This window comes from Boleophthalmus pectinirostris, unplaced genomic scaffold, assembly GCF_026225935.1.
Source record: "Boleophthalmus pectinirostris isolate CB_2022bp ecotype Guang Dong unplaced genomic scaffold, ASM2622593v1 HiC_scaffold_19, whole genome shotgun sequence".
Lineage (NCBI taxonomy): Eukaryota > Metazoa > Chordata > Actinopteri > Gobiiformes > Gobiidae > Boleophthalmus > Boleophthalmus pectinirostris.
In genome coordinates this window covers 23,207,731-23,234,144 of record NW_026571140.1, presented here as the reverse complement: position 1 = coordinate 23,234,144, position 26,414 = coordinate 23,207,731, and the positions used below count along the sequence as shown (strand labels likewise).

At 38.2% G+C, this 26,414-nt stretch overlaps 2 protein-coding genes across 2 annotated transcripts; both read left to right on the top strand.

Moving 5' to 3' along the window:
* The first annotated feature begins 94 nt into the window (after positions 1 to 94).
* On the top strand, positions 95 to 3,628 carry LOC110173098 (keratinocyte-associated protein 3). Its single transcript, XM_020939072.2, has 6 exons — positions 95 to 217; positions 1,014 to 1,198; positions 1,648 to 1,707; positions 1,801 to 1,998; positions 2,754 to 2,888; positions 3,129 to 3,628. Exons 1-6 carry the CDS (start codon positions 202 to 204, stop codon positions 3,198 to 3,200), a joined length of 666 nt encoding a protein of 221 aa, XP_020794731.1. The 5' UTR covers positions 95 to 201; the 3' UTR covers positions 3,201 to 3,628.
* A 959-nt stretch (positions 3,629 to 4,587) lies between these two features.
* LOC110172992 (frizzled-3-like) lies at positions 4,588 to 26,407 on the top strand. Its single transcript, XM_020938967.2, has 11 exons — positions 4,588 to 4,811; positions 5,318 to 5,873; positions 20,375 to 20,571; positions 20,861 to 21,163; positions 21,252 to 21,414; positions 21,494 to 21,793; positions 21,981 to 22,232; positions 24,375 to 24,523; positions 24,603 to 24,717; positions 25,550 to 25,713; positions 25,983 to 26,407. Exons 2-11 carry the CDS (start codon positions 5,574 to 5,576, stop codon positions 26,203 to 26,205), a joined length of 2,166 nt encoding a protein of 721 aa, XP_020794626.2. The 5' UTR covers positions 4,588 to 4,811; positions 5,318 to 5,573; the 3' UTR covers positions 26,206 to 26,407.
* The last annotated feature ends 7 nt before the right edge of the window (positions 26,408 to 26,414 follow it).

Here is a 26,414-nt window from a genome sequence, read left to right as displayed (position 1 = left end):
AACTTTTTTTTTTAATCTGTTGATTTCATTTCTACTTTATGAACTCTATGAACTGCGCTGTACAGGTGTAATTACAGGTAAGTCTGCTGACGTCACACCGGAAGTAGAAAGGGAGAAGGACCTCCGATCTACAGCTTGGCCGACATTTGTACGGCCACCTAAAAAGCATAATTCCGCAAAGAAAGGAAGGAATCAGCCAAGATGTGCAAACTATTCGGTAAGTGGGGTGTATTGATGAGTGCAACGAAAAGCCCGGGTTGATTGGATTATCTGAAACACGCAGTGTGCTGGTTGAAACTGCAGCAGCAAGCTGTTTTGGTTTGGTAATGAATTTCATATTTCCATCTAAAAAGGATTTGTGGGATTTTATTTATTTATTTATTTTATTTTATTTATTTTTTTTTTTTTTTGCTGTCTATCGAGTCGTTTAGTTAATTTGGCTTGAAACCAGAAGCAGCTACCTTGATTTCGTCTTTTGGACTAACAGCCCCTCCCACTGAAAGGGAAAAGATCGCCTTGCTTTGTATTGTATTGTTATGTAGCATAGTTACCTGTTCTCTACCCATTGAACTCACTACATTACTGATATAGCCTATATTTAAGCCTATATTTAAGCGACAATTAGATCTAACAAAATGGCATAATTATTAATTTATTTTTTGTATTTATTCATCTACAGGTGTTTTTATTTCTCAAAACTACCACAAAAACATACATGATTACCATGAGTCAGCCCACAGATAACCAGTAACTTGGCCTGGTGATGTGGCCTCCTTGTCTCATGGAGATAGTTAAATTAAATGGCATACTGTAGAATATTTTAGGAACAAACAATAACATCTACATGGAGTCAAGCAGGTGGCAGACCCTCTACCAGGAAAGTTACATAGTGCACCTTTAACCTTCGCCTAGTGGACTACATCTTAATTCCCTTGACATTTTTCATATCTTACTTGTGCAATGGAATGTAAGAACTATGTAACTTTTGATTCTGTATGGCTGTTTATCCCCAGATAAAGAGAAAGGACCAGGGAGGCTCATGAAGAAGGGTCTCACACTTATACTGGTCGGCCATATTAACTTCATCCTTGGGGCCATTGTCCACGGGAATGTCCTGAGGCACATCTCCAAACCCAATCAGCATGTCACCACAGAGTATACAGTGGCCAACATCATCTCTGTCACATCTGGACTACTGGTGAGTGAATTCTGTGTTTAAATAATGATCATTATTGGATAAAAACAAATGGCATTATAGCAGCACTATTATAAAGCATTTTAATTTGAATATACATCTTTATAGATTTACTGGATCCAGAAAGTTCCCTTTCCTAATTCCTTGTCCTAGTTCAAACCAGGCCCTATTTAATCCCATTTTAGAGTCCTGGATTAGTTGGTCCTGCTATAGTCCCAGTACATCTGTAAAGCCAAATATTTAATGGAGTGATTCCTAATTTGACACAATACTCAAGATTATGTATAAGAATTTAAAGTATTTCAATTGTCCTGTGAGGACTTCTACAGTTATTTTGATTGTTTACTTGCACTTACACAGCTTTATTCCCTTTCACAAATTGTTTATGGCTCATTATTCATGTGGAAAACAAAACTGAATTTATTTATTTTTTGCTTTTTTTAATCTTCCAGAGCATAGCTGCCGGGATAATTGCTATTGTGGTATCTAGGAACCTCCATGTGATCAAACTGGTATAAAGTCGATTTTAATATGACTGCTATGATTGATTTACTATGGTGTATTATTATTGTCTGTGCTGATATCCCATAACATTGTCTATCTAGCAAATAGGTCTTATAATCACATCTTTCCTGAATGCCATGCTGTCCGCTGCCTGCTGCATTGGGCTCCTCTTGGCCATTGGGGTCACTGTTGCTCACAATGGGCAGGGTCTGATGCAGGGCTGCAACAGCACCGGGGTTCCAATCAACGCAAGGTCACCTATCAGTGCCCGCTGTCCCTTCGATACAACACGAATCTATGTAAGTACACTTGCTGTAGTAAAGATAAAAGTTTAAGAAAAAATTTCCATTTTGGTGATGTCATTATATTATTTGAAGTCAATTTGTGTTGTGTTTACTGTGAGAAGAAACATCGTGTTTTATTCATTATTCAACACTGAATAAAACAACAGTGAAATGGTAATTCACTCTGCCCACACTGCCCAATGTATGAAAAAGTAATTTAGAGAAATTAATGTTACTGTTTTGAAAGAAATGTTCACAATTACATTTTTGTTTTGTTTTGTTTTGATTTTTATTCTGTTCTGACTGACTGGTATTATAATCACAATTGTCAATTAACTAAATAATGTTGACACAGCCATTGTACTGCACTAACTCATATTTTTGAGAGAAAAATATGAGTAGTAGTACACTTGATTGACTACATAGGGAAATTTCCTTGGGCAACCTGTTTTGGAGTTTGGTCAGGACCAGTATGATGGTCAGTTACCTTTGTGCATGTTTATGTAATCCCTCAGTTGTCCAGGTAGGATCCATAGCAAAAAAATAAATTAAATTCGGTCAACTTCAGTTCTGAAGATGCAGCTTGGTTGAGCTGAAAACATTCAATCCAAAACTTTTGTTCAGTTGACCAAATTGATTTTCTTTTTTACTATAACTTTGTGCATGAAAACTGGGGTGCCTGTGCGGATAAAGCTATGAGATATGATTTCTTGTCATTTTTTCTCTTTCTCTGCTGAACTTTTTCCACTGTTCTTTATGTTGTGACCTAGGACACCACCCTGGCACTGTGGATTCCATGCGCAGCTTTGTCAGCCGCTGAAGTGGGCCTTTCGATCTGGTGTTTCATCGTTGGCCTGGCTTTAAGAGGCCTCGCCCCGTGTGGACACAACTATATCAAAGACCAGGTGGGTGTATGTTTGTCTAGTGGTGGTTGGTTTAAGCTTATTTATGAACATAGGTGTGTCTGTGTCTTTATAACAGTTAATGACGTATATTAGTACAGTTTTTTAATCCAGCCACTTCAAAATCTCTTTTAAATTAAACAAAGAAAACAAAAACTAAAAACAAATATTACCCAGTTTTAGTTTTCTTGTAAATGCTTTATTTTTTTAGCAATTCTTTTTATGATTTTGTTTTCTCTCCAGCTGGAAGATGAGGCCGCAGCAACAGGTCATAGCCAACATCTGATTGCACAGCCAACAATGCCAGATGCCTGAAAAACATGTTGTCAAGCACAAGTTTTATTATTTCCTTTTTTACTTATAAATTGTATATCCTCAATCCTAAATGCATTTCAACAACATTATAAAGATTGTGAATTATTTTTTTATTGTGAAAGTAAAATGCATATTTATTTGTAAGAACACTTTATTTTCAACTAAAGTGGAGTGTTGTTTAAGCAGCACATTTTTACATGAAGGATGCCAGTATTAATGAAAGACTACTATTTTGTTTAAAATTTTTGTGAGTTGTGAAGTACACTCCACTATACTGCACATATTAACAAGTTCAATGCATATTTACAGTCCTTTATGCCTTTTAAATTTAAGTTTTTATATTTGTTTTACAACATTTAACCATTTCACTGTATACAACATGTATTAGATTTATGTGGGGATTTTCTCAATAAAAGAAAAGTCCTGGATTATTACCAGCTTTGTCTGCTTTTACCATTTGTGCTTTTTTAAGCTGGGGAAATGTCAAGTGGGGTTACAGAAAGAGGTTAAAGCGGTTGTCTAAGTGGGCCAGTGTACACTAAAGTCCAACAGTAAAGCCATGGACCCTCCCTCCATTCGCCCAGAGCTCTATGAAGGAGAAGATCAGATCAGCCATGAAACTGTTAATCTAGTGCGCCGCTCAATCGTGTGGAAGGAAATCTCAGCACGCACTACTAATCCTGGAGCTGTATGGGATAAATATTGACACTAAGTTGACTGATATGATGACAGCGTGTGGCCATTTCAGCTTGTGTGGCAGAACAATGTGTGTCACAATGATTTAAGTTACATGTTTGGAACAGTAAAATAATTCCCTGGTCTCGAAATCTAACAAACAACTATGTAGTAAATACAAATCATATTTTTACCTCATATATTAGACTACATTACATCAAAAATGTGACCTACATTATGATGCTTAACTTAACAGTCTGTGTATTTAGTGCAGTTATGTAATAAGCCTTATTAAGACACTCTACAAGGATTTCAGGCCTGTAATTCCTTAAACTAGGCCTGTTTTTTTTTTTTTTTTTTTTTTTTTTTTTCCAAGTCTGATTGATGTGTTTGGGGAACCTAGACAGTTTTTGATGAGTAGTTGCAGGTTACAAAGTGTAATATTGTAGGCCTACCTCATTAATTCTGTTAAAAAAGAAAAATAAAATTTTATGCACTAATTCTCAAAGCGTCCAGGGGCCAATTGGGTAACTGTTGTGCGCATTCACAGTGCGCGCTCCCGTGATGTCGGCAGCACGCTGCAGGGAACCAGCTGCAAACATTGAACAGCGACACACTGCAGCACATGCGGCCGGTGTGCCGTGGACAACTCGACAAGCGGATGTCCTCCATCTGTGGGAAAGGCTCTGTAATACGTGCATTAGTAAAATGATGTTCGCGAGCTGCAGTGAGGTACGAGGGTCGAGTGAAGAAGAAGTCCTACGTCGGTAACAGCGCGCTGCTCTGCACAAGACGACATCTCATCCATCGACCAAGATTGATGCACTCTCACAGGCTGACTGGAATGCCACTGTGTGTGGCTTTTCATGCGCAGCTTGTGGCTCATTGGAGAAGACATTTAAAGCGTGCTTCAGGTTTTTCAGTGAAGCTAGAAAGGTACGTCAGGTCTGTTACCTGTCCGATGCGTTACGCATGACCCATAGACATCCAATGAGCGCTTATAATCGTGATTAGCCACTTTAGGCACGTGTTGTTGACATTTTAACATATTGTCATTTGCGTTGTTTTATGATGCCATTACTTCTGCTGCCTCGGGGGTGTGGTTGGGTGTAGTTGGGTGTATTAACTTTATGTAGACTATAAAAATCCTTGAAGATATCGTATCTCGAAGTGAGAAACATCGCAGGACAGCGTTACTGTTGCCCTGTCAACCTCACACAAACACGAGAGCGCGGGGGAGTGTCTGTGTCTGCAGGTGTAATGTTCATGTTAGTGCCTTCAACCCTGCAGTGTTTGTCTAGGCTTGCTTAGAACACGTTTTTGGATGTCTGCTACGTAAACTGTGCGTGACCCCTCTCTAGGACAGAACGCAGCTGACTTAATTATACCATATATCCTTTATTATCTGTAATAAATATTTACCAATTGTTTGACTTTTTCAGGGTCTGTTCAGCAAATCTTCTACAGAACAAAATCATGAGAAGGAGCATCATCCACAACTCCCAGTGGATTTTCAACAAATAAGCAACTGCAGAGGATGACGACTATTAATGGGACATATCTTGACTATTTAAAATCTTCATGTGGATTTATTTTTATTTCTGCTTTCCTAGTGCAGTGAGCTCCTCCTATTCCCATGTTTGCTCATCTATTATTTAAGCTGTTGGATGTGGCTCCTCGGGTGATAATAAAGTCATCATGAGCTTGTCCAAAGCTAGAACTGCGATGCATAGAGTGGAGGAAATGAGGTTTAAGGCTGCATCCCTATTCTGCAGACAGACGCGATGCCCTGTCCCTTTTGTCACCCATCTCGTCCTACTGCTCTGCTCTGTGGTGTCCCCATCTCTGTCTATTCATATGGAGTACATCGAGAGCCACAGCGAATTCACCTGTGAGCCCATCAGACTAAGAATGTGTCAGGACCTGCCTTACAACACCACCTTCATGCCCAATCTGTTGAATCACTATGACCAGCAGACCGCAGCACTCGCCATGGAGGTATGTCTTTGTGTACACTTTCACAGAAAAAACATTGTCTTCATATCAGTCTACATACCCTAATTTTTCCTAATAAAAATACCAGTAGGCCACATCAGATTTATGCATCATTAGCCTATATTTTACACAAAAAACTGTTCCTGATACCTCTCAATATGATTTACACCATATGAGCATAGGTCTTCCTTAAAAAGTACACTTAAAAGTGAAATGAAAATAACAAGGCAGCAGTCACCAGTTTCGCATTGCGGTGAATCGGGCATCTGCTACGGACAATGGCACTTCAGGGCATCATATTAAGCTTTGTTTTAATATTGTAATAAAGATATTTAAACTTCATTATAGCAAAGTGCTTGAAAATAAGATAAAAAATACAGTGTATTAAAAGTTTTGGCAAATCCAGTATTTTTAGCTTTCACCCACAGATAAACACTCTTTGAAAATGTAGCAGCATCTAGTGGTTGTAATACAAGGCTGTGTTTGTTGTTTTACTTGGTGCACTACACTTTAGAGACCTAAAATATCAAAGGGTTAACAAGAACAGTGAAACATTTGAGGAAAGGCGATACTTGGACCTTCCTTATGTTACGCTCCATCTTCCTTCTCTTGTTACTCTTCCATGTAGGCGCAGATGGATGCATAGGCAGCTACTCCCAGCCTTTCATGTCAGCAGACAGACAGGCAATTTGTCTGACCACTGCCTCCAGGAAGCACAAGTGCTATACTTAAGTAATTAATACTGAAGAAGTAACAGGTTTTAGTGCAAGAGGTGTTGAATTTTAAACAAAAACACTGTTGTTACACAGCATTGGGGCAGATCATATTGCATTTCTTTCATACTCCTTTGTTACACTCCGGAGAGAGAGAGAGAGATGAGCTGTTGCTCAATGGCACGATTGTAATTACCTTGTCAGCGTAAGTAGTTATTAGAACCAGTGGCTTAGTGTATCTGGGATCTGAGGATCAATATAAAACAAAAAAGACTGCGAAAATGTTTTCATAGCCCCTTCTCTTGACATGGACTTATTTCAATTACATATTTCCTTATGTACACACTGACTGATTTGTAAAGATGTTTTTGCTTACAGGGCTTTTGAAGTAAAAATCATTGGAACATTGCAAATACAGTCAGATAAATTATCACTACCTCCAGCTGTTCAGAGAAGCCATATTAAATTACGCCTGTTGAAATCTGGATGACGTTAGACAAGACCAATGAATTTCATGGCTTCTTGAATAATGATTTTCAAGAACATCAAATCAAGCAATAAAATTCTTAAGTTACAAAATTGTATTTGTTTCATATGTTACTACAATACACTCTATTATGGCCGTATACCTATGAAAAGTTGGCCCGGGGTGTGCTTCACAGTTAGATCCCCGTTTCTTCAAGGTTATTGTGCATCTGCTCGGAGATTCTCTATAGCCTTTCACACTAGAGACCAGCTTCCTCTGACTCCTGGCACTGATGCCACAGAAGCAATTCTCACTGCATAATTTTGCTTTTTTTTAGAGAAGTCAGTCTAAGCCTTAAAGATGTGTAAATCCAAGCAGTTCATCAAATATTACAGGCCAGCCCATTTAAAATACTTCTCCAATAGCTTTATTCTTGCAGTGTTTGCTATATGTATGTATGTATATATATATATATATATATATATATATATATATATATATATATATATATATATACTTTATAAAAGAGGATAATAGCTTATTTTATTTTATAATGCTAAACTATTGCAAGTGCTGTTTAGAAATTGTAAAAATAAATAAATAAATAATAAAATATATATATATTTTATTTCATTTCATTATCTAGTTTCAACCTAGCACTGAATTATGAATTGGTATATAGTCATAATTTTTTTCTTTTTTGACAGCCTATAATAAAGAAAACCTACTATCACACTGCTTTTATGTTTTTATAAAGTTAAAAAGTACGTTTGTTTTGAATGACAGGTATATAGACATCTTGGTTATGCCTGATGTGTTCTTAATAGCTATGATTGCAGTGTGATAAGATTCAATCGGCACATTAAGGACGATGCACAAATCAAGCCAATTCCCAGGCATCATGTCAAAACACGCTGTGCAAAGGATTGTAAGAAGCATCTGTTGTTGAACTTGATTTAACCCAGCTAAAGCAGAAGTCTGTAACTGACACCCACAGACCCTGCAGCAGTCATAAGGAGGTAGCTTTCAGGCGACGCGGAGTAGCAACATGAGCCTCGCTGGTTCCTATGACTTGGCAAGGAGATTTGATAATGTATATCACGAGAAATTGTTTACATCTTGGCAGCTATTTTGTGTTCAAGAAGTGTGTGCACAGTCTAGATAAAGATCTAGATACAAGGTTATTGATTTTTCTGTTAAATTATTTGTACAGCTACTTGGAGGCTGTCTCTCCATTTTGTACTTATCTAACATCACTATCTTAACGGAAAGGTTCAGTCAGCACCCATCCCTCTTTTGTCTAGAGTAGTCCTGCTGCTAATGCTTTCTAATGATTGAAATAATGTAGTCAGCAAAACCTATGAACCCATAAAACATGACCTGCTTGTCAGTGTGTACATCCTCTACCTTATCTCTGCCACTGTGAAGCCTCATCAGTTCTTGGCATGTTGGTACACAATGAAACTCAACTATGACTGCCCCCGGTCCAGGAAGTAAATTTCTCATTAATTTAATTCAAATATTTCAGTGTTTTTAGATGTGCTTTTTGGACTTAAAACAAGCATATTATGGATTGTTGTTACCATATAGCTGATTAACCTTTGAAGTCTATATATATATATATATATATATATATATATATATATATATATATATATATATATATAGTATTTGAGTATTTTGAAAAATCTATGGGAAAATTTAATGGAAAACTAACTTCCGGAACCCGAGCAGGTTGTCGCTGGTGAGCTCCATAACAAGCGTGCTACTTTGTTCTGTTTTTGACTGACAGCCTGATGGTCCACTACGGTGCTTCTGTGCGTAATTAAGGGGAGGATCTTTGAGCTAACTGTGCATTAGTACTTCCTTTGACTGACCGAGTGATTGACAGGTGATTGAACAGAGCAGCTGTCCACTCTCACTAGTGCTGCTAACTAGCTGCTAATCTCCTTCTCTCAGCACCACAATGAAGTCATTCAGTCCCACACACTAACAGCCTCCCCAACCTCCCCCAATACTTCATTAAGATCACATATTATGACACAACAAGAGGGACTAGGTTAAGGTAAAACTTTGGCACACAATAGGGTTGGATGAATTAAATTTGGGAAAAGTACTGAGCACTTGATTGAGATTTGAAATTTATGTTTTAAAATCAAAACTCAGTTTTAACACATGCACAGGAGCAATAGCATTTCACTGGACTAAAATAAGACCTTCTAATATAATGACAAACCACAAATTTCTGAGTATTTTGTGTTGTGAATTCAATAAAAAAACAAGCCAAATTGAATCTATGTTTTCCTGCATTTTCTTGAACAGTACAATAGTAAGAATAGATTAATGTAGCAAATGAGTGTTTATGACATGTGTATGGTGTTTGTATGGTTGGGTTAAGGACTTAAATGTGCTTGTGTGGCCTGCACTGTCCATCTGTGCAGTGTGTGAGAAGTCCCAGAGGAAGCACTGAGGGTCGTGACATTACTTGAGGTCTGTGCATATTAGACAGACAGGGATTATGTGTGACATCAGCAGGATCATGTCACAACAAAGACACAGACTGTCTATATGTTAACTTATTGTGCTATGCTATGTTATGTTATGAGCGCTGAGCAGAATTATTATTTGAACAAGAATTCACAAAAAGGTGCGCTATGAAAAACTGTGAAGGGTGCATTTTCTTTATTATCATGGGAGATAAACTAGAATGATTTATACATGGATGCACAATATATATCGCTGGTGATGATTGAGGATTATCTGAGGTATAACTGGGGAAAACAGAAAGTCATGTATCAGATAATAATGTTATCGGCATATTGGACAATGCTTAGCTTATATGAGCTGAAATGTTTTTATTCCAACACAAAACTTCAGCAGTGGTAAACAAGTGGCATGGTAGATTGGGAAAACCCCAGTTATTGAATAAAAACAATGCACCATGTTGGGTTCCATCTTCTGACACAAAGAATGCATTTATCTGTAATGAAGAATGAAACCACACATATTTTGGAGCAATCTTGGCTGCATGTTCATTCTATACCTTCAAAAAGAACCATGCGTGTATGTGAAGGCAGAATATAAATGTCACCAGCCTTTGGACGCCGCCGTCTGTGGTGTTTGTGTTACACTTAGCATGGGGTCCTGTCCTTCAAATTAACTGCACTATTCGTAAAAGGCCATGAGGAGGTTACCAGGGTCCCCCCTTAAAAACAATGTGTGTGTGCCAAATTTAAAGAGCTGGGGCTTGTGCTGTTGAAGTATGGGGTCTCATTGTGTGTGGGTGAATACGTGGCTACTCACTGAGGTGTGTTATGCTTGGTGTGTATGTCCATGTGCATGTATTGAGAGCATCTGAAGAGGCTGCAAACTCTTTTCACTCATAGACAGACTGGTCCTCATAGAGTTTTAAAGTTCCTGTTGATTATCCTGCTCATTCTGTCAGGGGCTATTGAGGCAGTCAGTCCAAATGAAGCAATCATTTATTTATGCGTGGAACAAAGCTACTGCCTGATGCTGGTTTTGGCAATGCATTCCGATCAGCAAAGCTCCCAGTACAGCTTATTCAGCTCCACAATGCCGAATGGGTGATTTGAAAGCGATTGTTCATTGCTTAAATAGTGATTTGTGGCCCACATTAAAACTGCCAACACCAAAATGCTTCTACATGGTGGTGCATTATTTATACTTCTTCACAAGATCTGTATGTGTGAAATACTGTACGGGAGTTGCTGGCAAGTTTTAAGAGTTTGTGTTAACTAAGTGTGTTGTAGTGAATTTCACACTTTGCCCGAGCGCATGCTTCTAAGACATGTAACTCATACTTCTTATGCCAATGCCTATGCCACTGCCAATGCCAGTCACAATATAGATCGAGCAATATGGGTTTTTTCATAGTCGATGGATGATACTGCTTGTTTAGAATCCAATGGCCCGTAAGGTCTGCCAATATTTTTGGCCGATGTGTAGTTCTGATTATGATATTGTTTCCCAGCATATATAATTTTTATTGAGCACAGACACATCTACCACCCTGTTTTACTACAAACTGGATAAGAGAGTGTGTAGTGTTCTCGTCACATATTTTAGGCAGCTAGTGAGCTAAAAACTCCAGTTATCGGCCTATATGTATCGACCAACCAATATCTGAATTATAAGATATTCTCCTGAAGGTCAATAAAAGTAGCATACCACAGAAGACATCCCAGTAATGCAAGTTTAACCAAGTTAGTAGTTTCAGGGCTTTAATTTATGTTTCATGATGATTACCAATGATGACCTTAGGCAAAGAAATAGCAAATTTGCTCAAATATCATGGACTATGCATTTTTACCGACTTTAGCTCACTAAATATATTGCATTTGAATGCTTATAATGTCCAGAATTTGCACTTTTATTCTTGATCACTATGCAAAATATGTGGTTGCGCCATTAGCAAAAACCTAAAAGAGCAGCTTGGGTCAAAGTTCAGGGGTTGAACATGTATAGCAATAGACTCTTGTCTCTTGGAGTTAATTTGTGTTTAGGGAAAGGACTAGACTTCAATGTATATGTCACAGAGAGCCCATCTATATTGATTCAAGTGGTTTGCTATTGCTTGTAAGTAATATTTTTAACATTGTTTTTGAACCAGGATAAAGTAGACAGCAATTACATACATATTAATTAACCATGCAGCTTGCATACTAATTATGTGGTTGTAGTTGTTCATCTTAAATAACACAATTAAAAACTATAGCTTCTGTTCCCATTTACCAACCTGAAATTCAACAGAAACTTGCATATCTCCACTATATCACCACATGCATGTTCTGCTTATGTTTACTTGTGCTGCACGATGCTGATATAACATAAATATGGGTTATCCAGGTCTTAAAGTCCTAATCTGAACCCATGACCCGGCCTGGGAACTGTGTGTGGTGTGAGTAATGTTTAACCCTCAGTGCTAAATCCAATCTCTCTCTCACTAACTCTGTATCAATGATCCCTTCTCACGCAAACACCCCTGTACAGAAGCAAGGCAAGGATAACTTTATCATGTCAGGTCCAACAGGGGCTTTTATTGTCAACACTAAATGCATACTAGCTCATATTAATCCAATATACGGCAGTGCCCTCACTCCCAGAACAGCTGTGAAGTGGAATGTATGACATGTGCACATTCTCACACATTCTGATCATGTGCAGTGTTCACAGTGTCAATACACAGAGTCTGACTTACGCACGTTGATGGGTTTATGCTTGATAAAAGTATCTTTGTATGCAATATTTCTATAAATATTCATACATTTTCATATAAATGCACTTATTGTGGCCCCATTCGAAATGAGTGCACGGAGAATAATGACAAAATATTGTTAAGTTTTTTTGCTCGTTAAATTAAATATAGGTAAATGTGAACCAAAAAATGCCTAACAGCATAACTTCGCATATAGAATATATAAAGTACCGGTATATTTTTGGTACTACGTGATATTTAGTGATAATAATAATGCATCAGATTTATAGTGTTTTTATGGACACTCAAGGGCGTTTTATTCATTCACTCATTCACATACTAGGCAGTGTTGGTGAAGTGTCTTGCCTAAGTACACAGTTTTTGCCACTGGTGCCCGACTGTGGCAACTGATATTCCCTTCGATCTCCAAGTACTGACCGAGCCCAGCCTTGCTTTGCTTCTGAGATCTGTTAAGATCAGGTTTTGACAAGCCAGTATGGCATGGAATTGTAATCTTAGTGCTCTTAAAGGATTTACATGAATATGAAGATAGGCTGCAGGATTATCATAAATGCTTGAGCAGCAATTTATAGACCCTGAAATGGATTGAGAGGTCTAATGAGGTCTAATTATTTAAATGAATTGTGTGAGAAAAATTGTAATATGAAGCAAATAAAGCTTGGCATTGTAAGCCACTCAAATCGTATTTCAAATCATTCAGGAACGCTGATTAAACATGTTTTTGGCATATATATTTTTGTATGTGCTAAATGAAAAATCAAGAAATGTAAAGACAACAGATGGACATGCAGATTGCCTGGCTGAGGTGAGGAAATGCGTGGGTGCCCTCACATTGGGCTTCATTGTTTTGCCGTTACCATCTCTGTATTGTCCAGGCTGACCCTTTCGCTTCGCTCCTCCAAGTCCTTTCTTCTCGTTTTCACACTTTCTCTGTCGCTCGTTATTTAAGCTTGTTGGGCATACTTTTTGGATGGTTTCCTCCTTTTAGAGCAGTCTATAATGTGGGTGTGTGGCAGGGTTTGTGTGTTCTCCTCCCTGAGCTGTTGTTGTGTGAGTGCCTCCACATCACCTGTTGCCATGGCAGTTAAATAGGCCTCCAGGAAGGACGAGGAATGGAGCGGGAGGGAGGTGAGATATATGTGAACGGGAGAGCAGCGGGTGAGGGTGAGTGCATGATCAGGAATAAAACAGAGCAAAGATGGCAAAGACACAGCCATGTTATTAAGACAGACTAAGGAAATATCAGTTACTTCCAAAGTCTTTGATGAAGTGAAGATTCGACTAAATTTTATTTTCTTAAAACTGTTGTCTATTAAAATAATGAAATAAAGTGGGTTTACATTTCGCAACATCAACTAATCTAATACACCCTTTCTAATACACTTTCATTATAGTGATAATTTGTTGGTTTGATGTTAAAAACACAGTTACTGACCCCACTTCACAATAGATAAGATGCATGGTGAGCAGATTTCAGTGTAAACATTTAAATGGTAAAATCTCTATCCACTGAATTGCACAGCCAATGCATATCATATTTTATTTATTTACTTGTGTTTGTTTAATCTACAAGTGATCAGACCCACACCTAGGCATGTCATGATAAATACTATATTAACTTATTGTTTAATAGCTTTCAAATAATGAAAGCTGGAACAATATATTTTGGGGCTCAATATTTATTGTGTGTATAAATTCTTTGTAAAAGTGGTGAGATTTTGGGGTATTTTTGAAGTAATACAGTGAGATCTGAGCTGTAGAATGTTGATAAATAAATCACAAATAATAGTACATTCTGTTATTTATTTGTTGCAGCTCTGGCTTTGAAACGGTTTAAAGTGAACATGGTTTAATGGAATTTCTTGCATTGCTGTTATTATTAGAGGCATACAGTAGTATTATCATTTATCGCAGTATATCTCTGTAGCAATATAAAGTGCTTAAAATTTTGTTATCGTGACAGGCCTACCCACACCAAAAAGTTACCTAACAAACCAGGAAAAGACAAAATTAGCAGCTTAAATTGTTCATAATGTTGATTCATTGATGCATAAAAAGTTTTGGTTGCTACAGTTAAAAAACAAACAAAACAAAAAAAACAGAAAGGAAGTTCAAAGCTAGATGATAACCCCTCATTGAACTCTAACAATTTCCCCTCATCAATGAGTAATCAAAGTGACAGTGCTGGGAAACAGACTCTTGGCAAAATACAACCTGCAATTAAATATGGCTTCAGTAGACATGATTCAATAGTCAACAGTTCCTATAAAAGAAAAAAGGGTGTTAAGTAGTGTCTGTACAGTGACATAATGACATTTCAGACTTAACAGAATCATAAATGTTGTTTGAATTTTAAAGAGACAAATTACAGGCAAAAACATGGCCCATAAAATGATATGCAGTTTGCCATACACTTGTTGTGTGATGCAAACTAGTAATTATATTTAACTGGATCTTTTCCTTTCTGGCACTCGTACTTCTAGTATGCTGAATTAATATTGGCATATTTTAATTTTATATAGAATTTTGTGATCACGTCTTGGGACCAGTAGTTGGACTCATATTGTACTGTAATAATGTTGCAAAACCATCTCTTCAGATATGAAATGACAGGTAGAATAAAGGCAAAAAAGCCTATGAATGCTAATGTAGAGAGGTGGGACACATGTCAGTGTAATTGCTCAGAGTAAATGCATGCCAAGAAAATAACAAAAAATGGAAAAAAAAAAAAGATGGGAGGAGAGGAGGAGGGGATGTGAACGTGAAGGGGAATGCTATTAATGGCTTTGTCTGCAGCTTGTGACTGAAGGATGGCTGGTCTCGGATAAACGCAGGAGTGAATGAAAGCAAGAGAGTGTGAGAGAAGGGTGCCCCTTTCTTCACTGTCTATTCAGAGATTAGCGACGAGAGCATCACGGTCTGCTCAGTTGGCTATTCATGACCAACGCCTGTCTGTCCCCCGAGCTGTGGAGAGCAGAGGCAGGCACACAGCCAGAGCTACTGTGCATGTGTCCCAGTGGAAGCGCCTGCAGTGTGAATTATATCTAGAAATGTATTTATGCTGCATTATGGAGTGTACAGTCTCAATATGGAGGCTGCATTCTAGACAGGGAATCCACAGATGACCAGCAAAAGCAATAACTGTGTACTGAAAGTATATGAAATAAGCAGGGAGCTGGTGCTTGTGGGGGGGCAAGAATCATATGGAGGTGTGTTGTAATTGAGATATTGTGGGAGCTTTGCACTCTTTCCTCTTCTGTTGAGGATTAATCTAAAATCCAGGCAGATTTTACACAGTACCACAGTGTGGTTTTGTGAATTTGTAAAATATATAGATTTTGCAACTATATTTTATCTTTTGTTATCTTATTTTGAAAGATATGTGACATGTGACAGTGACATGTTTTTTTTTTTATGTTTCCCTAACAACAATGCACATTTCAATGCATGAGATTTGATAGATTTTGATAGATTGAAACCCTTCAGAAAAGGTCAAACTGTCAAATGTCTTTTAATAATGGTGTCTTTTTAAAAAATGTATTATTATAATTATTTTTTACAACCTTAATAGCAGTGCAGATGGAAATATCTCAGACAGTTTGCTGACGCAGGTAAAGCTGGTCTGACATGATTTGTGCTGAGTGTCTGTGTCTGTGTTGTGTCCAAACTCTCCAGCTCAGAGCAGTCGCAGACAGCCTTGACACTGAGCGAAGAACAGAACCAAGCCTATAGGGGACACAGGCATGACAGCTTAAGGCAGGTTTAGCTACAAATTCCCACATTTCTGCTGTCAGAAAATCACCAGGTAGAGGAGAAATGATCATTTACATATTTATTGCTGCAGGGTTTATACTTTCATAGTGATTGGCTGTGGATCTGGCTGGCGGTATCCTGCAGATGACCTTTTTTAACTCTATACTCACCAGAACATTCATAATGTTAGTAATACAACTGAGATACAATAATAAAAAATATACTAATACTAGTTTTGTGTGTGTATATATAATTTATGTATTTTATTTTTTTATAATTGTATCTCAGTTCTATTACTAACATGTATCATATTTAGTGTTTAGTTTTGTGGTCCTAGACAAGACACCTTTGTCTAGTATGACTCTGTGCATGTGTAATTGTTGGTTGGAGGCCCGAGGCAGCCTTGTGGACTGCCTTCCGTCAGTCTACCCCAGGGCAGCTGTGGCTCCAGTAGTAGTTTTCCACTACCAAGTGGAGAGTGAATGAATAATGCACAAAATTGTAAAGCAGCTTTGACCGTTTGGAAAAGTTCTACATTAATTTGTTATTATAATTTTTCCATTTGAATACTGATAAGGGATACTGTTGGATAATTGATATTGGTGTGTGAATTCTTAAAATAAGGAAGTATTCAAGGCAAATAAACATTTGCTCAGAAACTGCAAAGAACACACTGCAAGATTTATTCTCGAGTGCTTTTAATTGTTGGTTTGAGGGCACAGTCCCAACATTCTGCCACCTCGATCAGATCAGAGCACAAAGCTGGTGACATTTTCTGGATGTTTTCAGGTTCTCACTCTTAAACACTTCTTCCAATCCATTTGACTCTCTAATCCACCGGGAAAGAGCTCTTTTCTCCACTCCATTGCAGTCCTCTCCCTGCTTCCCTTTCATTCTGTCCTCAGACTTCACTCCATGCATGTATGAGTTTCTGCAAAGTTGGCTAACTGGATTTTCAGCGCCAAACGTGCTGCACACATTCAAAATACTAGTGACAGAACAACTATGGCAAATAGAAATACAGAAAGGGAGTAAATAATGTTCACCACTATTCACCACACCATTTCAAGCATCGTTGCTATAGTGATTAAATTACATTGATAATAATCTCTAAAAATTAACATTTGTTAGCACAGCGCAAATGCAAAGTGACAGGTTTTTTTTTGGTAAAACTGCATTGGTAAGAAAAAATACCACAAATACTTTTATAAAAATCATTAATAGCTCTCTACATCAGCGTATGCATTTTGCCATTGCCATGCTCAAATTAAAGTATACATGTGGTCAAGTGGATTTCCTATATCTCGATCGTCTTGACATAAATGATTTAATCTGCTAAACACATTCTTCAAAACATATATGGAACATGAAGATACGTTTCTCCTTCAGCTTCTTTGTTGATTTTTTTTTTCTCTCCTTCCCCATGGGTTTCTACAGAGGGAGTGGGGAGAAAGAAACTTAATCCCTCTATTGAACAAGAGGTGGACTTTTCAGGGGGGCCTATTCCATTTTACCCCTTGTCAAAAAAAAAACTACTCTGCATCTCTCTTCTCTTACAAAGCCTGCAATTAGTTGTCCTAAATAACATACATTATAACATTTTAGAGCATAATGTCTGGTTGAAGTAATTTTTCACTGAATAGTAATTAGTATCAGACATTGACATTGATGAATGAAATATGCTAACACAACAATCTAAAATGTTCCCCACAAATCATGGGTAGGGAAAATTTCTGTAGGTTATTTGTTATTTTAGTAGATAGGAAGACATTTTTTTAAACTCTATACAGAACATTTTCAACATGTTTATAACCAGAATATCTGACTCTGACCTCAGTACTCCAGTGTTAATCTACTGAATTCAATAAAATGACCTTTTTCTTGTATTTATTGAAGAAGGGTGTGGAATAATTATTGACAATGGTAGCTAACAGAAAATCTCATAGTAAAGGCAGCTTGTATTTCTTTTATTCTTTTCTGAATTTTGAACAAAAAAGCTGCAAATTGCGTGACTGCTATGCTCCTCCTCTCTCTGCAGGAGGTTGAGCTAAGCCACATTATAATAATATTCGCTTTGTGATGGTTGTTGAGGGCAATTGCCATTGATTGACAGAATAATTGTACACCACCAATACACAGCTGCTCAAACACATGTTTCAAAAAGCCATAAGTGAAATGTGCAACAACATAACCACATGTATCCAAAAAGAACAACCTAAAAGGGCTCAAACACAAAGACGTCACACACTGTAAGGAGAAACAAGAAGAAAGGCTCCATCCTGGCGGCACCGGACACTCTCATGTAAAACTACCACTGCTCCTCAGCTAAGTGGAGCCCCAGGCCGCAGTCAGGGCCACTACCGCTGAGATACCAGCAAGCAGCACTTTATCTTAGAACTTTAACTTTATCTTATGGATTAGAAGACAGTGGAATTCAACAGTAGGTTTTATTGCTGACAGCATGAAAGATTTACAAATAAGTGCAGTTAGACCATTTTTACTTCAGCCAGATCTGACTATGTAATTGTATCACTTTACATCACTGATTGTTAGATTGCTTAATTTATTCATTCATTAAAAGTATACTGAAATTGTGTGAACAGTAACAAAATACAGGTGTACATTCAGCTTTTTCATTATTGATTGGTATTTTATATATATACATGTATTATAAATACATTTTGTTAAATATTCCACTCACTGAATCTTTGTGTAGCATGGCATTCATTTTGAATTCAACTGCTTTTTAATATCTTACATTTAAAATTTTAGTTAAATCCCCCTAGTCCCTTTTTAAATACTATGAATCACTCTGGTTAAATATTATTACTTCTCATGAATATTTTGGTGGCTTTATGTGCACTATTTCTTCCAGCCAATCATATCACATGTGGCTTTGTGCCTTTCCGTGTCTGTGACAGATTAAAGTTTGCGTGCAAACATACAAGAGAAATCACCCAGATGTAAATGATTGAAGTACAGTAAGTGGCTTGGTCCTGTGTGTAGGCTTGGGCTCACTGTACGTGTGTATGGATGCACTGCTGAAAACTATGTCACAGCTCGCACGCACCAGTGCACCCATTTACTGGTGTAGCATCGCCAATGTGTGGATCTGGAGCACCGCAATTGAGAACGATCAAAACATACTCGACTGTACTCAAAATATGGACATAAAACACACATAAAAGCACTGAGGCATGCACCTCTGTACAGATGTATTCAGAGTTTTCTAAAGAGATAGCCATTGTAGTGAGTAATCACTCCAAGTGCCCTCTTTTTACATGTGATCATTGAACAGTGATGCTATGAGTGTTTTGTTTTATAACATTATCCGACAGTTCTGCTGTGATTACTCTATTTCTGGTGAAAGATTTTTTGACCATTTTGGGTTTCACTAAATATTTTCACATTTTAATTACCTCACACACCTGAACATTTGCACTGTCTTTGCAGTCATTCAGTGTTGCCAGTGCATATTATTGATGTTTGTCCAAGTCCCAAGACCATACCATTAACACAATAAAGCGTGACCTTGAAAATTACTGGGCTTTTACTTTCATAATCATCATTGTTCAAAACATTGAAACCCCAAAATACAAGTATTTGGACTTCTCTTATTTAACTGCTCTATGTTACATGGTCAGAACTGAAGAAGAATGGACATTTGTGCTTGATAGAAACGTGATCATCTTCTGCCTGCTGATGCCTCTGACTCTTTAACCTTTCTCTGCTCCTGTGGGAGCTGAATGTATATTAGCCCGCTGTCTGTTTGCTCAGTGTGTTAGCACATGGCTGTGACTGCAGCCTGTCTGTGCAGCACCCCACTTCAAAAGCCTGTTTGGTGATATGATTAGAGCTATACATATTTCATGAGCTTCTACACAGATATATGTATCTTTCAGCAGTGAACACATTCCATCTTCATCCTCTTTGATGCCTATTTCAGGTTTAATATGAGACACTCAGTAGTTCAGTCCACTTGTTTTCATAGCTTGTTTTTGCATTAGTGCAAACTTCATAGACTTAAAAACAATTTTGTTCAAGAACCATGTGCAAATTGTTTGTATTATAGAAAGTTAGGGTGAGCAATACAGCAAAAAAAAAATCTTGGAGCTAGATTACAATTTCTATATAATCACAATTCATAAACAGTGTATTTTTCTATTGCTTTTAAGATCATCTACTTCTGAAAGTTCACATTTCACTGTTATTAGTTATATTTAGCTGTCATTTACTCAGAGTCTTACTTAGGACAACAAAATTGTGAATCACCTTATTGTATTCTTGTCATTGTTTTTTTGGGTGTATAATTGTTTTTGTTCCTCTCTTGTAGCCGTTCCATCCTTTAGTAAACCTGGTGTGCAGCTCTGAGCTGAGGATGTTCCTGTGTGCCCTGTATGCTCCGGTGTGCACAGAGTATGGCAGAGTGTCTCTGCCCTGTCAAGGCATCTGCCAGCGCGCCAAAGATGAGTGCAGCAAACTCATGGAGATATTCGGACTGACCTGGCCAGAAGACATGGATTGTAGCAGGTGTGTTTGGCATACCCTTTAGTCAGCAGAAGCTGAGGTGAAATGGTCATTCAAAAGCATTCTAAACATAATGAAAAATCTCATAACTGCAACTATTTTGGTAATGTTATGCCCTGCCAAGGTCAAGTATAAAAACTATTGAATTTATTTCTAGTTTGGCTGGTATTTTGTGTCCTGCTCCTATGTTTACATCTATATTTGTCAGAAAATTGTACTCTCTAATCATTTATCTCTAGTGCATAGCAGACTTTTTGAGTACAAAGTTTTTCTGTCTTTCTGTTGTGTTCAGGTTTCCAGATTGTGATGAGTCTTACCCCCGCCCAGAGGACTTGCAGAGCAGCCCTGAGCCCACAGACCAGTCGTCTTTGACAGTGCAGAGGGACTATGGCTTCTGGTGCCCCAGAGAGCTGAAGATCGACCCTGAGCTGGGCTACTCCTTCATGGGCAGGAAAGACTGTTCTCCCCCTTGTCCTTCAATGTATTTCAACCTGAAAGAGCTGACATTTATGCGCTACTTCATCGGGGTCATATCCATCCTCTGCCTGTCTGCAACTCTCTTCACTTTTTTGACATTTCTCATTGATGTTACAAGGTTTGAGCCCCCTTATGATCATTTTAGAATATATTACATTAGAAATATTGTCTAAAAATTAAAGGCAGTGTGTTCTGTTTATCTATAGGTTTAGATATCCAGAGCGACCAATCATCTTCTATGCTGTGTGTTATGTCATGGTATCCCTGGTTTTCTTCCTTGGTTTTCTTTTGGAGGAGCGGGTGGCATGTAATGCAGCCAGCCCTGGCCACTTCAAAGCTGCAACCATCACCCAGGGCTCACACAACAAGGTAACCTGGGGCTTTAATGAGTTCATAGAGCCTAACCCATAAAGTTTGAAAATATTGGATACTATCGTCTCTTCCTCAGGTGTGCACACTGTTCTTCATGGTGCTGTATTTCTTCACCATGGCGGGCTCTGTGTGGTGGGTCATACTGACAATCACTTGGTTCCTGGCTGCTGTTCCTAAATGGGGCAGCGAGGCCATAGAGAAGAAAGCGCTCCTCTTTCATGCGGTGGCCTGGGGCCTCCCAGGGGCCCTGACCGTCACCCTGTTGGCCCTCAACAAAATTGAGGGAGATGGGATCAGTGGAGTGTGTTTCATAGGACTGTATGACATAGACACCCTGAGGTGGTTTGTTCTGGCACCGCTCTGCTTCAATGTGGCGGTGAGTACAGTGGGATAAAGGAGTGAGTGGGTACATGAAAGATAGATAGATATGTATGTGAGGGGATAAAACTACATGTACCGGATTTGCCCAGAAGTATTTTAGTAGTCTTTGAGCTTACAATCTCTTCTTATAACTGATTTCTCATTTCACATTTCTCTTGCTAAATCCTATTCTCTCTGTTCAGGTGGGTGTGGCCCTGCTCTTAGTGGGCATTGTGGCTCTAAACCGCGTCCGGATGGAGATCCCTCTGGAGAAGGAGAACCAAACCAAATTGGTCAAATTTATGATCCGCATGGGCATCTTTTCTGTGCTCTACCTGGTACCCTTAGTCACTGTGATATGCTGCTATTTTTATGAGCACACCTATCGAATCCTTTGGGAAACAACCTGGATGGAGGAGAACTGCAGATTCTACCACATCCCCTGCCCATATAAGGTATTCACACCAATAATGTAATCATGTTTTGGCTCTAGGCACAAATATCAGCATTCTCATTTAAATTTAACTGCTTTTATGAACACTCTGCAAATTTCATATTTCAACAATGAATAATTGAAGAGGAGAGAAGACCCATGGGATAGCTGTTCAAGGCTATTTTATGTCTAGAAACAGATGGGTTCTGTCATTTCTGCTGGACACACGCTGACAAATATCTACCATTCATCACTACCTTATGCCTCAGGCATCCTCCAAAAGCATATTTGTCTTTTTAAAGCCATTTAGGGTCATAGGGTCCTATTTTAATACATTACTCTCTAACAAACACTTTGTTTTTTTGGATAAGTAACCCCTCTACTTGTCATACATAGCAAATGTAGTATAAATGTGAATTTAAACTTCAAAAAGTCCTTTTACTTTTGTTGAATATTGTTGACTTTATATATATTTCTTATCCAGATATTGGAATTTTAACAGTAGGCCTTCATTTGGCAAAAGTGCAGACACAATATAAAAATGTATAATTCATGTATATCTTTGCCAAACTGTAACCAGAACAGGGCTGATGGGCTAACAAACAACATAACCCTGTAGCTTTAAAATCTCATACATTACATTCGGACAAAGTCTTGAATAATGAAACAGATGGCGTTGCACATCATTACCTCAGTTAATCTTCCTGTAGAAAGATAAAATACAGTACCTCAGCAGTACTATTTACCCTTGTGTGTCTGGCTTTTCCTGTTCTCAGAGCCTCCTCACTCTCTGCTTTGGACTTGCTCGGTCATGCACTGCTGCTTGGCGTCTATGAGCCTTTTGTGGGAGTTATTATGAAGAGTAGAGGGGGTGTGCTATTCTATACAGCCCATCTCTAAATTATTAACTAAAATAAACCTGCTCGGTCCAGACACACACAAGCATACACAGCTCTCCCAGTTAAAATGGAAGCACTTTAAAGGGACGCTATGTAACTTTTCTAGTAGAGGATCCGCCACCATCTTGTCTCTATGGAGATGTTATTACTTTGCTTGGAATGTTCTACAGTGTAGCATTAAACGTGTCTCCATGGAGACAAGCGGATAACAACACAAGGCCAAATTACAGATCAGATCTGTGAATAGGCAAATCTTCTTACTTTTGAGCAATAAAAACACCTGTAATCCAATAAATGCAGACTCGGGTAAAGTGAAATAACATCTACATGGAAACATGCGAGTGGCATACCCTCCACCAAAAATGTTACATAATGCACCTTTAAGACTTTTTGTAATGCATTAGCTTTAACAATCATCAAGTAGATACCATGGCAATTATCAGAGCTTTTAGTGCGCTGTTGCTGCTCATTTCTGTGTTTTGCTGTTGGTATCACATTTTTAGGAGTGATGAAAGCACCCCATTGGTTTCACTGATGAACCTAGAGACTGAGGCAGTATTTGTTTGTGTTTTTCCTGATAATGAGATCAGAGTGCTGTCAGAGGTGTGAGTGACAGTAGTCTTGGACAGGACTGGGGCAGGTGCAGCCACTTGTGTTACTGGTGTGCGTGTGTAGACCTTCGTAAAGACAGACCCCCTAAGTCCAGTGGTAGCTTTGGAATTTCATTATTGCGCCATGTTATATGATCTTTGCCCCTGAGGGATGCGCTTGTTAAGAGCAGCAACTTCATGCATTTTAATTAAATACTTGGACAGATATGTGACATTTTTGGAGGTAATTTACATATTTCTAACCTAGGCTGGGAAAAGAGATGCTGAGCAAAAAATCAGAGAAAGTTTGACGTTGGTGAATCAGCATAAACGCATTTTTACTGTAATTTAGCCCTGCAGTATTTTGGCAAATAATAGGCCTAGTAGTTCAATTTTTGCAATTCCTTGTAATTAACAGTGAACAATGGAGCAGAAATGCTATTGTATGATATAATAAACATCTTGCTTTTTCAATAAAGGCATTTTGCACAAACGCCTGCTCCCTCTGGTGGTGAATGGGCCACACTACATTAGCATAAACGTCTTATTTCTTTTCAAATGTTTACTCAATTTACAACAAATAACATTAACCACAATTTTGTTGGAAGCAGCAACTGTGTAAATAATTGTATTAACTATTTCTTCTAGTCATACATCTGTTTATATTGTCTCCAGGTGGAACAGACCAGTCATCCATCTATGGTTTTGTTCCTTGTTAAATATCTGATGATGCTGGTGGTTGGCATTCCCTCAGTTTTCTGGGTTGGAAGTAAGAAGACCTGTTATGAATGGGCCAATTTTCTACAAGGACGCAGACGCAAAGAGTAAGAACTCACATCAAATCCTTGAGTGTCTAATGTGCTTATGAGTTGTTAACATGTGTGATGATTGTGTTCTTTGTAGCAGTGGTGTAAATGAGTCTCGTCAGGTTCTTCAAGAGCAGCCGGACTTCACCCAGTCTTTATTGCGTGAACCAAATACACCTGTTGTCCGCAAGTCAAGAGGAACATCCACACAGGTAGCACAGGAGGACTATGTTATATATATATTTCAAAATTAAAAACTGCTACAAACCTGGGTTGGGATGGTTGGCATAAATACCAATCAACTCAACTTGTGAAGGACCTACCTTACAGTCAAAATACAATTTTCTGTATTCTAGTTAAACAAATGACAATATATATATCTCCGTCTTTGCTGTTGGTGGGTATCAGATTGGTCAAAAATAGGGACAATTAGGACATTTCTTGCATACAACTGGGACAAAATACTGGCTTTGGATAATTCTGCTGGAACAGCACTAGACACAGTGCTCAAAACTGGAACTGTAAATAGTGACATCTAGTCACCCTAGACAGGTTAGGCTACTCATTTCGCTAAAACATTGCAATCATAATTGTATTTAATACTTTATTAAGAATCTTAAAAATGTTTTCTCTTTTTAAATAATTTATAATTGTACTTTCTGGTTGGACATGTGCACCACATGTTTAGAGATGATTCCATAACTATTGTCTAGAATCCATTGTGTAACATTTACACAATAGTTATGATCTGACCAATAAAAAATGTATGACAATACCTTAACCTAGTGTGTTAAATGAATAGTAAAACACTTAGAAAATCATGTTCCTTGTGTGTAAATTGTGACATACCAGGCATGTTCTAAAAGGCATTTCCTTTTAGAACACAGCACTAACCCTGTCTTAGCCAAAACTCTGATAAATCACAAGTTATATCCCATGAAATGCAGTAATAATTAGAAAAACATGAAAACCTGTCATACACATTCCAACATGAATAATAATTCATTTAAATCTTTATAATTCATAATATTTTGTTGTCTTTAGGGGACATCCACTCATGCATCCTCTACAAACTTGGCTGTTATTGATGACCTGGACAAACCACAAAGGACACACCACGGACACCCCTCATCCACCAGGAGCAGAGGCAGCAGTGTCCACAGCAAAGCCAGTTACCATGGCAGCCAGAGACGCATGCAAGATGACAGGTACAGTAACCACACCATCAGCTGTATGTTTCCACTGCACTATGTTCCCATGTTTGCTGGGTCGAAGGACAGTGGTTAATGTTTGAGCCTTGTTTTGGTTTATGGGTAGTGGGGTGAGTGTGAGGGTTGTGAATTTACTTTCTTCTTTCTTGTCCATGCTTTATTGGGCTTATCAATTAAGGTGTAGTAATTATAAAGTGTCACCCATCAATCAAAGGAAAATGTTTTATAGTAATCTCAAGATTTTAACTTTTTTCCACTATTCACAGGACTGATTCAGTGACTCCTCATGCTACAGACGAGCAGAGTTTACGCAGTGCTGTACCGCCAACTGACCAGCCAGTGTCTGCTCACAGCAGCCTGCATCAGATTGACAACTACTCCAAACAAGGAAGCCAACGAGACACCCCTGAAGCCTCAAATACTGTGATCACCCCTGGGACCACCACACTTGACCCTCCAGCACCAGACAATGATGTAACCAGTGCCTGAACACTGCTTTAACAGTTGGTTATAATAATCAAGGAGCTGTGTATGTTTCCTTTCATCACTGATGGCACTTAAGACTGAAGTGTTCATTGCACTGCACTAAATACTTTTATTAACTTCTGCGGATGGAAAAACTTAGGAAAGGGGGGAGGGACATTGAGTCGAAGGGATTTGGTCAAGAACAAGAAGTTGGTACAACGATGAACTGAAGT

Bases quoted from the DNA above. Each gene is read 5' to 3' on its own strand.
- LOC110173098 (XM_020939072.2), top strand. The intron at 1,199-1,647 runs GTGAGTGAATTC...TTAATCTTCCAG, and splicing joins CTGTCACATCTGGACTACTG to AGCATAGCTGCCGGGATAAT. The intron at 1,999-2,753 runs GTAAGTACACTT...GTTGTGACCTAG, and splicing joins TCGATACAACACGAATCTAT to GACACCACCCTGGCACTGTG.
- LOC110172992 (XM_020938967.2), top strand. From the start codon at position 5,574: ATGAGCTTGTCCAAAGCTAGAACTGCGATGCATAGAGTGGAGGAAATG. The intron at 5,874-20,374 runs GTATGTCTTTGT...CCTCTCTTGTAG, and splicing joins CCGCAGCACTCGCCATGGAG to CCGTTCCATCCTTTAGTAAA. The intron at 21,415-21,493 runs GTAACCTGGGGC...TCTCTTCCTCAG, and splicing joins CCCAGGGCTCACACAACAAG to GTGTGCACACTGTTCTTCAT.